Genomic DNA, 15633 nt, shown 5'->3' on the forward strand with positions numbered 1-15633 from the left:
TTGTAAACTACATGTTTGCTTTCTTTACTGCTAATTTAGATAAAAGGCTCATCAGGGTACAACTGGTAAACTTAGGGTGTAGTATCTGGATAAAGGCAGAAACAAGAGTCTGAATAAAACTGCAAGGTGRTGCAAATGTAAACCAGCAGATATATCAGCAACTGGCTCATTTTTCTAAGATTTTTAAAATGAGTGTCAGGATGCTCTGTTAAAGCTATGCAATTTTAGCATGGATAAGGTACAAGCTGACTTTCCTGACAGAAAAATAATCTATGTAATTCCTCCACATGCAGAACTGTAGATCTGTATACTGCACCAGAGCATGCTCATGTGGTCATTGTGCAAGATCCTTCCTCAGTAAGCACTTAAACATTCATGGTGGCCATAAATAAGTACATTGCAGAAGAGTTTTTGTTATTTTCAGTGACAATAAAAAAGAAGGTGAATAACTTATTTGATATTTTTAATCCTAGAATGCCAAACCTAAATGGTAAACTAAACATTCATGAAAGATTTATCACTTACGAAATTAGTATCTTCTTATATTTCAGTGAGTGAAACTTCACCAGCGCCATCCGTTCAGTGACAGGCAGGATGATATTGTGGCATGCTTCATCTTGAACCTCTCAGCCTCCAGACACTCTCCTGTGCAGGCAGCACCTGCAGCAGCCCTGTGAAACAGTCACGATGCCTAAACAGGGTAAGTCAACAGAAGGAAATGGTAATTACAAACATAATTATGCAACTTAAGAGCACCTTCACTTCCTGCATGTAGCTCAACAGTGTGCAACTTTTGTTCTCTTCTACTCCTGTTTAATATAAAATCTTTTTTTTTTCATCATCTCTTGTTCAGAAATATGTTTTATTTTGGAGGTTGCCTGATTGGAGGATGGTAGTGTGGCTTTCCACTGATTAGTAGACTGACTGATTGCTCCCACAGCCCTGTGTACTTGTTGAACATTTGTATGTCCTCTGTAGGAAAGAATAAGAAAAAAGGGCCATTTTGTAAGGGGTACAAAAACCACACCTCCTTTTCTTACTATGAAATATGTATGAAATATTAAACATTCTTCACAGAAAGATAAATAACATTTCTATACTGACACTACTCTGTTCTGTATCTAAGAAAGATTTTTTTTAGGGTAATAATGCCTAGCGGCTTTTTCTGGAAATGGGCAAGACAAGTCTAATATGAGAAGTGTTCCTAGTTCTCATGAGCAGTGCTATTCTTTCTAAAACAAGGATCTCTGTTGTATGCAACAAGCATGATATTTCTTGTCTTCAGCATGGGACCTTATTTTTCAGGTCTTGCTAAGTACCAGGGCTGGTATTATCAAACAGGGCTTTCTARATTTTTAATCCATAATTGTAACACTAAGTAGTGATAAAATATGTCCTACTTCTATAAAAAATATCAGGAGGGACTGCTGAGCATTTTGACTGAATATAACATGAAGTTCATTTTACAAGTCCATCCTATTTTCTCTGCTTTTATTGTCTGAGCTCTTCTGTTACTTTTCTTCATCTCATTTTTTTTTTTTATTTTTTGCTACAAGGCCCTTTACTGACCAATTTAATTTTTCAAGCAATATATGCTGATGGAACTAATTTTAGCACAAGAGATTAACAGAATTTAATCAGCACAGGCAAAATACTCAATATTTTTTAGTCTCCATAAGAAACAGTGATCATGGCAATAGAATCTATACATGTTTATAAACATTGATAAATTCTAAGAATAACAAGGTTCTACATTTGCCATAAACAYCTGCCTTTTACTTGCAAATATGTGACCAAATTGACTTGTCTTCTGATTCAGAGGCTTTATTATTCATTTGAATTGTAGAGGATATCTGTATTCCCATGGTGAGTACATTTTTTACGTGGAGAAGGTAAAGATTCTTGCTGCATAATCATGATCATTCCATGACACATTTTTTTCCCTGAAAATCTATCCTGTATATATAGTTGACAATAAAATCTAACAATCTTAATGACAGTTATGTGTGCATTTGGAGATGAGACCTTGTGAATAAACTTAKGACAGCATTATGATTTCAGAACACTTGGAAAGCTGGAGCTCCATTACAAGTAACTATGAGACACTTTCAGAATGTAGTTCTTAATCCATTTCTAACTTAAAAAGACCCAAGGGCTGGGCTTATACAGCACAGAGCTCAGCAACCAATCTAGTTGCAGTTTCTTTACAGGGTGTTTCATTTAATCACTGCTGACAGTCCTGAGGAATATTCTTACAACAATTTCAAACGCATTTTTTGCTTTTTGATATCTTTATCTCTAGTAAGGACATCCTTGGTTTGGTGACTCTTCTTATTTCATAGCATCTGCTYCAAAGCCTGTAGTAGTAGATGTTATGTTCATTATGCTGAGTTCGTGAATGCAGATTCATTGTTCCTGGTGTTTCATACGGGAAAAGGCAGCCTCGGGAAAAATCTGCAGAGTGGGTTTTTAAAAGGGAGCAGTTGGAAAGTGCCTATTACACTCTAAACAGAGTAAAAAGAATATATGATGAGCTGGGCAGCTCTAGTTTTCAACCTTAAAAGAGCTTTCTTCTCATGATAKAGTAAAAAATACAATTGACTCCAGATCCACTAAGAAGACTACGTTCTTATGTGAGTTTATGTTCACATAAACTCTTCTCCATTTTATCACTTGTTTTTAGCATTTAAACAGCATTATTAGTGAATGACTATAAGTTGAGTAAATTCTATTTCAGAGCCTGAAACAGTCAGATTGGTATGATTTGCTGCAGTATCAGGCTTCTCAGAGTGCATTGAACATTTAATATTCTGATCCTAATTATTGTAGTGAACACTGCAACAAACATGAACAATTGCCCACCACCACAGCATCGTGGAATCAAGACAAAATGTAACTTGATGAGTCCTGCAAGCTTGTCTGCTCTCCAGCCTTAGATAAGGCAAAACAATCCATGGTTAGATGTCTCCATGGTGAAGCATGGGTAGRGAAACACAGGTGTATCCACAGAGTTGGGTACACAGAGACCTGGAACCTCTTATGCAAGTTTCTCTAAAGGRGCTGAAATGATGAGAGGCTTCTCGCTGGATTGTTTTCTTTCTCTGCCTTTTCTAAAAGTAAAATCAAATTTGGCCTAAAGTCCTTGCTCTGCAATCACGCAGTAAACAACTTATGTGTCCCTGAAGAGAAGGTTTGCCTACAAGATGTTCTGACCCCCAAGCTGAGAGATAGCTCTCAAGCCTTGCCATGTGTAAGTACAGCCCAGAAGGAGACAAGAAAGAGGAGAGAGTAATCAGATGATGCCTCCCACGCTAGTTACAGGTCAACATGGCCTATGTGAGCTCAGTCTCTTTCATTCTAGCAGAAAATCAGTAATTTTTTCTTACCAGTAGAGAAGAAATGAGCTATTTGTGGATGTGAATTGAATGAATTCCATTTGCTCCCTGTGGTGCTCAGCTGCAATTTTCAAATTTTAATTGAGTTACAATTAGTTGGGCAAATTTTGTTTACTGCAGAGAGGGAAGACTCAGTGTCCCTGAGAAACTTCTGGAAACTCTTCAGGCATATTGGTCTGCAGCATAGTTTGTGCACTAAGACTAGTAAGTCTTCCAAGACCCGGACATCCTAATGACATTGTAGCATACATATTCTGTCTACTTTTTATGATATTGACAATTAGATGGGGAAAATAAGCAATATGTTTACCAGTTTTTGTATAACTGAACAGGAATTATTATTTTCTTTATTTATTTGTAGCTATTGCTGGTCAGGATATGTTTTTTGAGTTGAGTGGCTTYTGTTTTTGTTCATTGGAAGTAGAAATTGTAACACTAACTGGAAAAAACAGAGGAAAAWTAAAGCATGGTCTCAAATACTGAGCTATATGGTAGCTCTATAAATGTAATTTTTATTTGAAATTTCTGTGTTTCAAGCTGTCTTCTCTTGTGCCGAAAGTGGGCCATGGTGTTCCTCCCAAAATATGGAAAGAGAACAAAAGGATAGGGTCTCTAGTGTTAAGGGTTCAAATCTGGGATGTTGAAGTCTTCTCTAATTCACTCTTGCAATAAACTTTCTGTGATATCTTGGTGTATTATTTCTGGTATATTTCACAGCTGTTACTTCTAGTGATATTCTTACAGAAGTGTTGTGAGACAGTCTCATATTTCYTTGATCAGAACGAATATTATGGAAATGTATGTAATATATAGAACTGAATAYTACGCAACTCTTCCCTCTTTTTGCCTAGTACCTGACAGATATTTATTTCTAATGCAATCTTTCATCGGTAACACTTCCTCATGTTGGTTATTCTGTTATCTGTCTAGGCTGATGTCTTTCCAGCACTGAAAAGACATGGTCCAGTTCAGAGGAAAATTGTAATTTTTTACTGCAATTGCTTACAAAGCTCTGTTGGTAGATAACTCGTTTCATTGTCTTGACAATTAACTAATGAAGTAGAAATAGACTTTATAACATATACTAAATGTCTGCCAGTATTTTTTGAAATACAGGTTACTTTGCATTCCACTGATTTTTTTTTTTTTTTAACACCAAGAAGCAGAATTGCTTAGCAGCAGTCAGTTTTACACAGTAGTAGTGGGAGCACAGATATTACATGAGTGGGCTATGTTGTATGAGCTAGTTTCAAGAATTATTATTCCTCTCACAGTGAAAGATCCAGAAAGCAGCATCAATATAAAATAAGTAAAAAAATAATCAAAACATGAGATCTGGGTAGTAGCTTCTGAMAGAAGGTTAGAAACAACTTGGGGAAGCAATGTAAGGATAAAACATCCWTAGGAGCTGCAAAATCTGCTAAGACATCTCTTTGAGCAAAGAGTAAGGTGTTGTGCCTTTTTTTCTTTCTGTCTCTAATTTCCTCAACAGTCCACAGGTCAATGTTTGGAGCTCTCTCCTGAGCTGTCTGATGTTCTGTCTTGTGGCTGTGACTTGCAGGTTAGTCTGAGCCCATATTCAGGACACCTTCTTTAAGTCTTGCAGTCTCATTTATGGCTATAGTCTAAATAAGACTTCAGGTAAAACGATAGCTTACTTAGATTACCCTATCACTGCCTTTAATCTAGAAAGAGGAGAAAGTTTCCCTGAAACTACTGCAGAAAAAAAAAAAAGAAAATTATTGCATTCCATAGAGTAAAAGAAGTTATGGACTATATCTTTAAACACATTTAATGACATATATGCAAATATATGGTCATTAGGACAAGATGATGCATCCTGGAAGATGTAGCGCTTGAGCTTTTGCTCTGGGTCATAGTAATTCAAGTTAGCTGAGTCAAAGGCTGCTGTTAGCCCGATGAATATTAACACTGTGAAGATAAGGGCTTCTATTAACCCTTTTCTGGAAAAATCAGTAATTCAAGACAGTGCTTTTGTGAGACTTAGTTRCTTTTACAGGAGGATTCACTGAATTTTGATAAGTAGGATCACATGAAAATCTGTTTAAAAATTCCCGTGGCCAGTATAGGGATTTCCCTTACATTAAAGATTCTTTTTTTTTTGCAACAAATACTACAATTTAACTGTAACAAACCAAAGCATAAAAGAATGCTCTTCAGSTTTCCATAGGAGGCTAATACAGTACCTGAGGAACACATTCCAGTGTTTCTCCATGCTGTGGTTTACAGCAGAACATTTAAATTAAGCACTAAACTGCATTTAGATATAATGTCACAGCAAWGTGTAACTTTGTGCATTGCTGAAATGTTTCTTTGGTAATTCATTAGGACAGGCTTTTACTCAAGCACCTGAGCTGCATTGTGAGCTACATAGACTCTTCTTTTCCTCTTTGAAAAGTATCACAGTGTTTACCACCTGAAATAGAATAATTATTATAGTAATAATAGTAATAATAATAATAGCAATAATAGTAATAATGATGTTAGATTCAATAATGTTTATCTCTTATTGTTCAAATACCCAGCTAATTGTCAACACTGGTCTTTTTTTGCACTARTAAGTGCAAAATCATCAGACACAAAAGAGAGCTGTTAATACAGCTTGTCTGAAATACAAGTCACCAGGGGTAGCTGCAGTGTGGGTGGAGTGAGGGGTGGTTGTGTAGCTTACAGGAACCCGTGCATGTATGTGGTTCAGGACAGTTCTCTGGGGTGCTAAAACTCTTCCATTCCCTCTCCTCAGTGATTTTTTTTCTCTTCTAAACAACATGAGCTGCTATCATAGCTGTCACAAGTCAATAACTTTGAGTTCTACCTTGAGCTTCAGCAAAATKCTCTCTGCATGCATCCACATCATACCCAAAGATCTGGCGAGGTCTCTGATTTTGTGGATACAGCAGAATGAGAAGGACACATCTCTAACACTCCTCATATTAATACATGTTATATGAAGTTCAGTTTGGAGATGAAAATTTAAACCTTGGCAGACATACATTTTAAAGCTGCACTTATGCTTGTTGGGCATGACTATGGTACCCACTTCTAGCTGCATGATTCCATGTCATCACTGGTCATGCTTTCTAGGTTTGTTTTGTGGCAATATGTATTTCTGTTGGATTTTAAGCTCTCCCTTAATTTCTTTTTTTTTTTTTTTTTAAAATTTTTTTTTTTTTTTTTTTTTTTTTTTTTTTTTTTTTTTTTTTTTTTTTTTTAAAATTTCTTTTCTTAATTTTCTTGATTTTTTTAGTAGTTGCTTATCACTCATGTGTCTTGTAAGTTACATGAAAAAAGCCTATTAACACACAGAACTTAATATTCAGATACATTCCCCCATAGTTTTCCCAATACTTTCTTCAAGCAGTCTGAAACCTGTAAACTAGCGAAGAATTTTATTTTATCTCAAATTTTCAGTGTAGTGAGTTTGTTATCCTTATGCTACCAGAATTAAACAGACTCCAACAACTGTCTTCTTCCTTCTTCAACTCTCTGTGTCRCACAGTCCCTTGTCACTGTCAGTCTTATGTCAATATGATGTCAACTCAGGCTTAGTACACTTCAGTGCTAATGCATGTTTCAGTGCTTATGATAAACTTCAATTTTTTTTTTCTTGTTTGGGCCCGTCAGACTGCACTGAGGCCAATCTCTAACAACTAAAGTGCTTTTCTGGGAATTTCTGTTTGGCCAGAAGAGACCAGCAAAAGCTTTTATTTYGATGAGGCAGTGCCCCACTGCTGCATGTGAAGCATCTTCAGAGGTGTCTGTCTCCATCTGAGCAAGCTTTCAGCAGCAGCACAATGGTCTTTATCATGAGAGATCCTGTTACTGTCAGCTGCAGAAGGCATGTGTCCAGGCAGAACAAAGCAGCACTTACTGTCCCATCACAGTGGTGATATCAAATGACAATATTTTTRCATAGCCTTAAAAAATTATGGTGCAGATGCTGTAGAGGTGGTAGAAAGTGTTAATTAGAATTAAATATTTTTGTGGAGACCCAGTTTTAATGTGCCAGTTAAATTCTTGCTAATAACTATTTTCCTGTTATCACATAGTGAAACAAGACCTTGGATGCCTTCTTGTTTGCARCATTACATATTTAACTTCTTTTCTTCGATGCTAGGTAAAACCAAGAACTTGTGCTTCATAGTTAGCTAGAGCAGTCTGTGAATAAATCAATTTGTATATAAATTTTCAGTGAGTAAATCATGACTAAAATTCATAAAAGAGGCTGGGCAACTCGGGAATGAGTGAAGAAAGAGCAAAAAGAAAATTTGAAACTGTTATAGATTAATGAAAAAAGGAAGATACCTGCACTTTCTTGCCTGAAAAAGGCAACTATAGAGATCATTACCTGTTACCTGTCATGTTTGTACAAAGGGGAAACTGGACAACATACACGTGGAACATGCAGATTGTATAGGAGTGGAATGACTGCTACCTACTTCTACAATTTCATGGTAATCTCTCTCAGTCTTCTCATTAATTTCCTACTACCATCTGTTTGTATAAATTCCACTGATGTGTCTAAAGTGTTTTCCCACAGGTACAAGCTCAAAGACACCTCAAGAGAATTCATTAGCCCGTGACTTCTCAGCTATAGCTTCTGAAGAAATATTTCTAGGGAGTATGAACAGCAGTTTCAGAATCAACCTCTTAAGCAATATGTTTATACCAACATATTCAAATAACACATTAATTAGATATTAATTAGATATTATGATCCATATAAGCATGAGAGTAATTTATTCTCTATATATCCATGACCATAGTTTTAAAGTGTAGCAGACAAATGAAGTGAATACTTTTCTGCTTATTGATGGGAAATGCAGACATTGTCTGTTATTGAACTCATTGAGAATGAAAAAATTAAGCAAGAGATCCACYGCAAATTCAAAGATGTTTCTATGGGAAACACCACAATCTTTTGAAAATAGGGCATCTCTCTAAAGCCTTCAACATTAAAAACAACTAATGTGGTAGAACGGTAGGATTGTGGTGGAGCATACAAGTGGAGCTGGACCAAGTTTTGTCTCTATCTCAGAGATTTGGTTGCTGGAACTGACACAAGGTCTCTTTCCTCTGGGACAGCACTCTGCTATGCTGCAGCTCTGAAACTTCATACCCTCCAGTCAGTCAAATCAGAAATTTTTCGTTTTACTATCTTTTAATCTCAGCCAGTGATTTATCTYTCATATTTAAGAAGATAACAGAGGGTTGTCTAAGAATAATTTTCCTCCTTGTTCTTCAAATTTTAGGGTATTTTTAGTATTCTCCTTTCTTATGTATTTCTTCTGTTACTAAGAGTACCTCATAGCATTGCTTTGAGACTTATTTATTTGAGTGCGGAAAGAAAGTGTAGCTGTTTTTTCAGTTTTCACCTTACCTCTTGAAAACTGTCTGCCACGTTCCAAAAAGGTGGGTTCATAAAATGTTGCAAAGAAGTACAAAGCAATAATTTCCAAGAATTTCTTGAATCCCCTGCATTCCTAATTGCTGATCCACTCTCCACATTCAATGAGCTTTTTTTCACTTCACAGGTGGCAGTGATGTTGAAAATGAGGACGGCAGTGCAGTTGAGAATGGAGAAAATGCCAAAGGAGCAGGTCAGTAATGCTGATTATTTTGAGGCCAGACRCAGATGCTGTTTGATTATTGGTGAGAATGGAGGAGGAGGAAAGAGCTCCTTCTAACATAGTGACATTCTCTCATGTGTTTGTACATTTTTTAATCATTCACACATAAAGGGAGGAAAAGAGCAGCACCAAGACCCAGAAGGGCACATCCCAGACGGAGAGACAGGAATGGTGATGAGGAAGATGAGGATGATGAAGAAGCGACAAGGAAGTATCGCAAGAACAGAAACCGTAGACGAGGACGAGCAGCTGAAAATGAGGGCGGTGATTCTGATATGGAACCTGCAAAAGCCAAGAAGAATCAGGCAAATCAAAAATCCAAGGAAGGTGATGAAGAAGAGGAAGAAGAGAATGGGGGTAAAAGCAGTAAAGGTAAAAATGAGAAGAAAGACAAAAAGACTGACAAAAAAGGGAAAAAAGACAAGGCCAACAAGAAGAAAAAAAAGAAATCAGGATCAGGGTAATTCAGTGATTTTTTTCTTATAATGAAACTTTAATTTATCTTTTATATAACCTGCTTTCATTTATAGCTGTGAAAATCAATATGATATATGTCAAGAATCAATATGATTCCCTTACTTATAACAGCAAAATTAGAGCTGGACAGATTTTTTTTTTTTTTTTTTCTGGAGTAAGAAAATGCTGGCTGAGTGAAATGGAATCTTTCCACAGAGACATCTAGTTCAGCAGAATGATGCCAGGGGTGTGTCACAAATCCAGGGTGGAACCTCAGGAAATGGCCAGCCAGACCTGTCTGAGACTGCCAATACCCCGAGGATTTGTTCAAATCTCACCAGCGAGAATGGGGACTCAAGCCAGGGTCACCCTTATAGCAGCTAAATAGTCTAAGTTTATGAGCTGTTTGCTAGAGAAAGGCAGTGAATATGACAGAGGAGAAGAGAAAGTGGTAGAGGCAGGTAATAACAGGTGAGATCTGCCCTGCTTTTACTTTCTGCAAAACTAAAATCCCCCAAACCCCACGACGATAACCCTCCAAGACAGCCAAATTTTATTTCCAGTACAGAACTAAAATCTTGGTGCTTCTCACAAGATCACATTCTTGTTTYCCTGGCAGCTTTGAGTCAGCTCTTTATAAAAGATCAGTGACAAAATTTCAAGAATCCAAAACCAAAAATGGAGATGGGATAAATTTGCCTCTCACTCCATTCCTCTGAAATGTCCCTTTTCAACTTTCCAAAGAGTCTAATGCAACCTGGGGTCTTTGGAAGACTCCAGTAACAAGGAGCACTTCAGAAAATTATTTCTATCTCTCTGCCATCCTAGCATTCCTTTGCTCCTTGAACATWGGAAAGGAAGTAACCCCTGTGAGTGATGTATAAGGGAGCAAATGGAGCTAGGCACATTTATCTCAATAGAGAGGGAGAGAAAATCCCATCTCTCCTTCAGCACTCATTACAAATRTTTCTGCTCCCAGACACATCACCTGACAGCACAGCAAGAGTAAAAGGCAAGAAAAAAATACAGGGAGATATACTGTAGTATTAATTTTCTGTGATCCCATTTCTATATGCTTCTACCTCATTTCCCTTCCCCATGAGAATGCCTAAAATCATTATTTGTGCTGCCTCTTCACTATGGTAGCAATTAAACTCCTGTGTGAAGTTTCCTATACTCACAGAGCAACAGTCCTGAATGTGCAAACCAATGTTCGTTTTCTAATTGCTGTCTTCATTGTAAACACTTAGTATTAATTAAAAAGGCCACTGAAAATATAAAATGGAACAAGGGCACAATTTTTTCATTGTCTTCCAAAGTTCTTAATATTAAAATACCTAWTTTTGGGTTAAGTAACTAGAAATTATTACCCAGGGCAAGACTTTATTCTGAAAGTAGTAAACCAAACAACATTTGAGGAAAACCTGAGGACATCCTGGAAGATAATTCAAGAGCATTATGGTTTTAGATGTTTATATGGTTTGGTGAAAAGATTGCAGAATAATAAGAATATTTTAAAATATTTTCAAAAGAGAAACAAAAATAATGTTAGAATGAAGCATAGCAGGCTGGTGATCTGTTTGACTGTGACTGAGATTAAGGATTTGCAAAGCTTCAGGATGGAAAAGAAGGCTGGCAGTATAGAAATATAGTGGTAGTTCTTTACTGCYTTGTTTCATTTTGTCTGATTGATTTTCGAAACTCTGTGCAGTCATATGAGAAAACAAAATTAGAAATGGGATTATATTCTTCCTACTACATAGCTTTATCTGTGAGTAAATAAACTGAATTTAATTAGGTTCACTTGAGAGTATAATACTTACATAAGAGCCTAGAGGTATATTGAAGCTTAAGGCAGCACAGCACTGCTTCTCTTTGCTAACTGAATGACACTAACACACAGGCAATGTTCCAGACATTATCCATAAAATAGAATTTATACAAAAACCTACAAAGAAAGATTTCAAATTTGGTCAAATTTGATTAATTGTCATGCTATACTTTCTAAGTCATACCAGACTGATCCTGTAACATCCAAGCTCAAAGGAAACATTTTCATCTTAATTTTTACTGCTGTAAACAAAATGGGAAAAATAGATTACATCCATGAAGAGGAGATGAAACTAAAATGAAAATACAGATATACAATAAGGYCTTAAAACCAAATTACAGAAACAGAATGAACAGTTCTTTATGTGTATAAATTGGATAACCACTTGATTTCAAGAGCTCTATTGGCTTTGCATGATGTGTATTGAATTGGAGCCAAGGAAGATGGGGGCTTAATGTCAAGTTATTTACTGACCCTCTATGCTTTGTGTTAGCCTGCAGGTCACAGTGAATCCTTCTGGCCTTCAAATGTATGAATCAAAACCTTTTATAAATGGCTAAGGCTTGTAGTTGCAGAAGACAGAGTTTTGATTTCCTGACTCAAGTGTTCCACCACTCGAGCTAAAGGAAAACTGCTGCCACTGCACCAAGTTTGTCTGCATAGTATAAACACACTAGAAAAAAAAAAAAAGAAAAAAAATTATATATACTGGTATCTGAAAGAAACTCTAAAATTTTGATTTTTAAATATTTTTTTTGGTTTCAAAAGAAAGTAAAGAATGGAAGAACGTGTTTTTACTGACAAATAGAGCAGTAGTCAGCAATGGGCACAAAAGTCCATATTATCCCTTCTTGACCTTTTGTRTTCTGTTAAGCTTCCTTTCCTCAGTAAGCTCACAGCATTAGCACAGAGCACCCATATTTCCCACCCTCTCACTGCAGTGCTATAAAYCTGCATATTACAACTTTGCAAACCCAGCAATCTTCCATCAAAGAAAATCTTCAGTATGGGGCATGTCACTCTGCTGTGTAAAATGCAAAACAGCTTACTGCAACAGTGGATTCTGAGCTCTCCCAAAACCAGGTTCTTTTAATCCTTCCGTTCTGTGCAAGGACATGACACTCTTTGCATTCTGCCTCAAAATTTTATGCACAAATCACTTTGTTTTTCTTTATCCATTTGACTTCAGTTTTCCTACAGTTCTAGCACCTCACAATACGGGGATAACAATATATAGATCTGATGCTCTGTAGCAGTTTTTCTTTCTGTAGGTTTAACTTTTCTGTGATGCTGGTTTTTTATCATATGAAGCCTGAAATTGTAAGGCTGATGGGTTCAGCTTTCTTAAGCGACACTCTATTCGGTACGTTCAGAGGGTTGGAGCACCTCTCCTACAGGACAGGCTGAGAGAATTGGAATTGTTCAGCCTGGAGAAGAGAAAGTTCCAGGGAGATCTCACTGTGGCCTTTCAGAGTCTTAAGGTGGCTTATGAAATGGASAAAGACATTTCATATGGACAGATGKGGACAGAACGAAGGGCAAAGGTTTTACACTGAAAGAAAACAGGTTTAGATTAGAAGTTAGSAAGAAATTCTTTATTCAGAGTGTAGCACTGCAACAGGTTGCTCAGAGAAGATGTGGTTGCTCCACAACTGGGGAGTGCTCAAGGCCCAGCTGGATGGGGCCCTGAGCAGCCTGATACRGTGAGTGGCATCCTTGCACATGGTAGGGAGAGTTGGAGAGAAATGATTTTAAGGTCCCGTCCAACCCAAACCTTCTATGATTCTATGGTTCTCTGATAGCATTTTAGCCTTTAATAGCAGGGCCACACATAGCTATGAGAGTCTCTTTCTTTGCTTTGTTAACTTCTGTGTGTCTGAAAGTTTTAAGCTCATCTCCTCATCTTTTGCTATAATTAAGTCTATTTTATGAAGACTATGGGTAGATGACTAATGAGAAATTAATATTTTTCTGTGTTTCAGAAAGTATTTTCCTTTTMTTTTATTTGTTTGTTTTGAATCTTATAAATCTTCTTGCTGGTAAACCCTCWTGTCATTTATGTCATTTAAATATTTGACAATACTGTTTTGGTAGAAGAAAAAGTTTAGAATTTTAAAATTATCCAGAAGATAGAGCCTACACATTAGGAAWTTAATCATTCAGCTCTGATATCAGATTTTGAATATCAAACTCTTAGAAAGCTGAAGTATAAGCAAAAGTCTGAAAACTACTTGCTTGATAAAATCTGAATGAATTGTTCCCCAATCAGGCCAGAAAAATATTAAAAAACCCCAAACCAACCTGCAGCACAGTTTTAAACATTCAGAAAACAAACAAATAAAAGAAGCTAAAGAAAAYACAGCAAGAAGAGATAGAAACTGCATTAAACTGCCATTACCAAGGGTTCACTTAGTGTTGATTGTCACTGTTAGATTTTTAGGGCAGAAAGTCAGAGTCTAATGATTTCCTTTTTATAATTTTCCTGTTTACAGAGCAAACACCTGTTTCTAATGAATTGCTGTACACCATTATATGAGATGGAAGATTTCCAATGGAAAAAGTGTATCTATGCAGATTTTAGGAAAGTGAATATTGCTTTAATCTGCAATTCTTTGCAAAGAYACTGCAAACTAATGTAGGGTTAATAAGTTCAAACCACAGACACAACAGGCCATTACAATTGCATCAGCTTTCTTTGAGAGCTTGCTGCTTTCTCATGGTCCTGCTGCTATACAGCTTTGAGTGTTTTCCATCTGTGAAATGTTATTGCCTTAGTAAGTGCATGGGCTGTCATTTGGTGTTTAAATTTGTCTTACCTGTGGCTGTGCTAYCCCTTCTCTCTATCATGACCCATTAAAGTGAAGGAGTTCCCTTCTATGGCTGCAGTTATAACATCCTCACTGACCATTGTGAGTTTGGGTTGGACTTTTAGAAGGTTTATTATGGCTGCAGGAACAATCAATGCCTGTCAGATGCTGCCCCAAAAATGCTGCCCAATGTCCATGAAATGCTGAAAGTGTAGTGCTGGTTCACCTGCAGCTCTGTGCTGTGTGCACAGGCTTYGTYTTTCACATTAAAATGAATAAAAAGTCTAAATGAAGTGTGTCCACCCTTCTGTGCAAGTGAGAAGGCATTTATCTAGTCTCAAACTGAAATTAACACAGAGTATGTATTTCTGTGGAAACGTCTGTCCTGCCAGAGTTTTGGTGATGTTTTTTGTTCCTGCTTTTGTTTGAAGCTCTGATTCTGAATCTGAGGAGGAGCCAATGACAGAGGAGGAACTGGCCAAGCTGAAAGAAGAGGTAGAAGAAAAAAAGAAACTCATTGCCACACTACGAAACAAGCCATGGAAGATGAAAAAGAAGTTGTCTGTCCTGAAGTATGGTTTGATTTATGTGATGAGTATCTGCTATCCTGCTTTGCACTGTTTTTCTCAATTTTCACTTTATTTCTGGACCTATTCACAAAATTCAAACCATCTCTAATTTCTCTTCCCTGGGATGTGTTGTCACAATAAGTGGAGATAAATGGTGCAGCAGGTCAGTGCTTTTTTTTCCCTATAGAGATGAAATCAAATCAATCTATTTTCAACCAATATCTTTCAGTCAATATATTTTCAACCAATATATTTTTCTTTCTGGAATTTCCATTACAGCAAAGTGCAAAATCTTTTTCTTTTCTTCAATTAAGTTGRTGTTGGTAAATATTTCCATTGGTAAGATTAATATCTCATTAATATGTCTCAGAAAAAAAATGATGCAATTTCAGGATTACCTCAAGATTACTGTGGAGAGAAGGGAGGATTTATCTCCGTAGTCTGACTTAGGGAAAAAAAAAAACACCCTTTTAACTTATGACTAAAGCAAACTGATTGGAAACAGAACTTGTATTTTCATGCATTTTTAGGCACAGAAAACTGTATTTTGCCCTAGCAAACCTACTGCTACATTTCTGTGAAAGCAAAAAATTAAGTATTCATTTACAGTTAGATTTCCACCAAGCACAGGAACTGTGTAAATAGAGAGAATTCTGTTCTTTTGACAAAACTCTTATGCTGCCCCTGTTTTGGATAATCCATTCCCTGCAGCAGTACTCAAAGACCAACAAAACATACTTAGCAGAGAAAAGATAAGCTTTCCTGCAGGGACTTTTWAATATGAACACAGAAAAGCCATATGAAATACAATGTGGAAGGTTCTACAGATTTGTACTTCAAGAAGGTAAGGTAATTTTGGAAAAGGTAAACTTGTAAAGAGCTAATGGAATGAATCAAATGAGGTAAAAGTGGACAGTATCTAGG

General features: G+C 36.7%; 1 protein-coding gene across 1 annotated transcript in view; it reads left to right on the plus strand.

Annotated features, from left to right (window-relative positions):
• The first annotated feature begins 687 nt into the window (after positions 1-687).
• The window catches only part of TMC1 (transmembrane channel like 1), a 48321-nt gene continuing 33375 nt past the window's right edge, over positions 688-15633 (plus strand). The window contains exons 1-4 of the mRNA XM_057372112.1: positions 688-721; positions 8951-9016; positions 9152-9506; positions 14572-14712. Coding sequence (XP_057228095.1) covers positions 688-721; positions 8951-9016; positions 9152-9506; positions 14572-14712 — 596 coding nt within the window. The remainder of the gene's footprint in view (positions 722-8950; positions 9017-9151; positions 9507-14571; positions 14713-15633) is intronic.

The sequence above is a fragment of the Malurus melanocephalus genome, unplaced genomic scaffold (genome assembly GCF_030028575.1).
Source record: "Malurus melanocephalus ecotype Western Australia unplaced genomic scaffold, MMel_1.1 scaffold_7, whole genome shotgun sequence".
NCBI lineage: Eukaryota > Metazoa > Chordata > Aves > Passeriformes > Maluridae > Malurus > Malurus melanocephalus.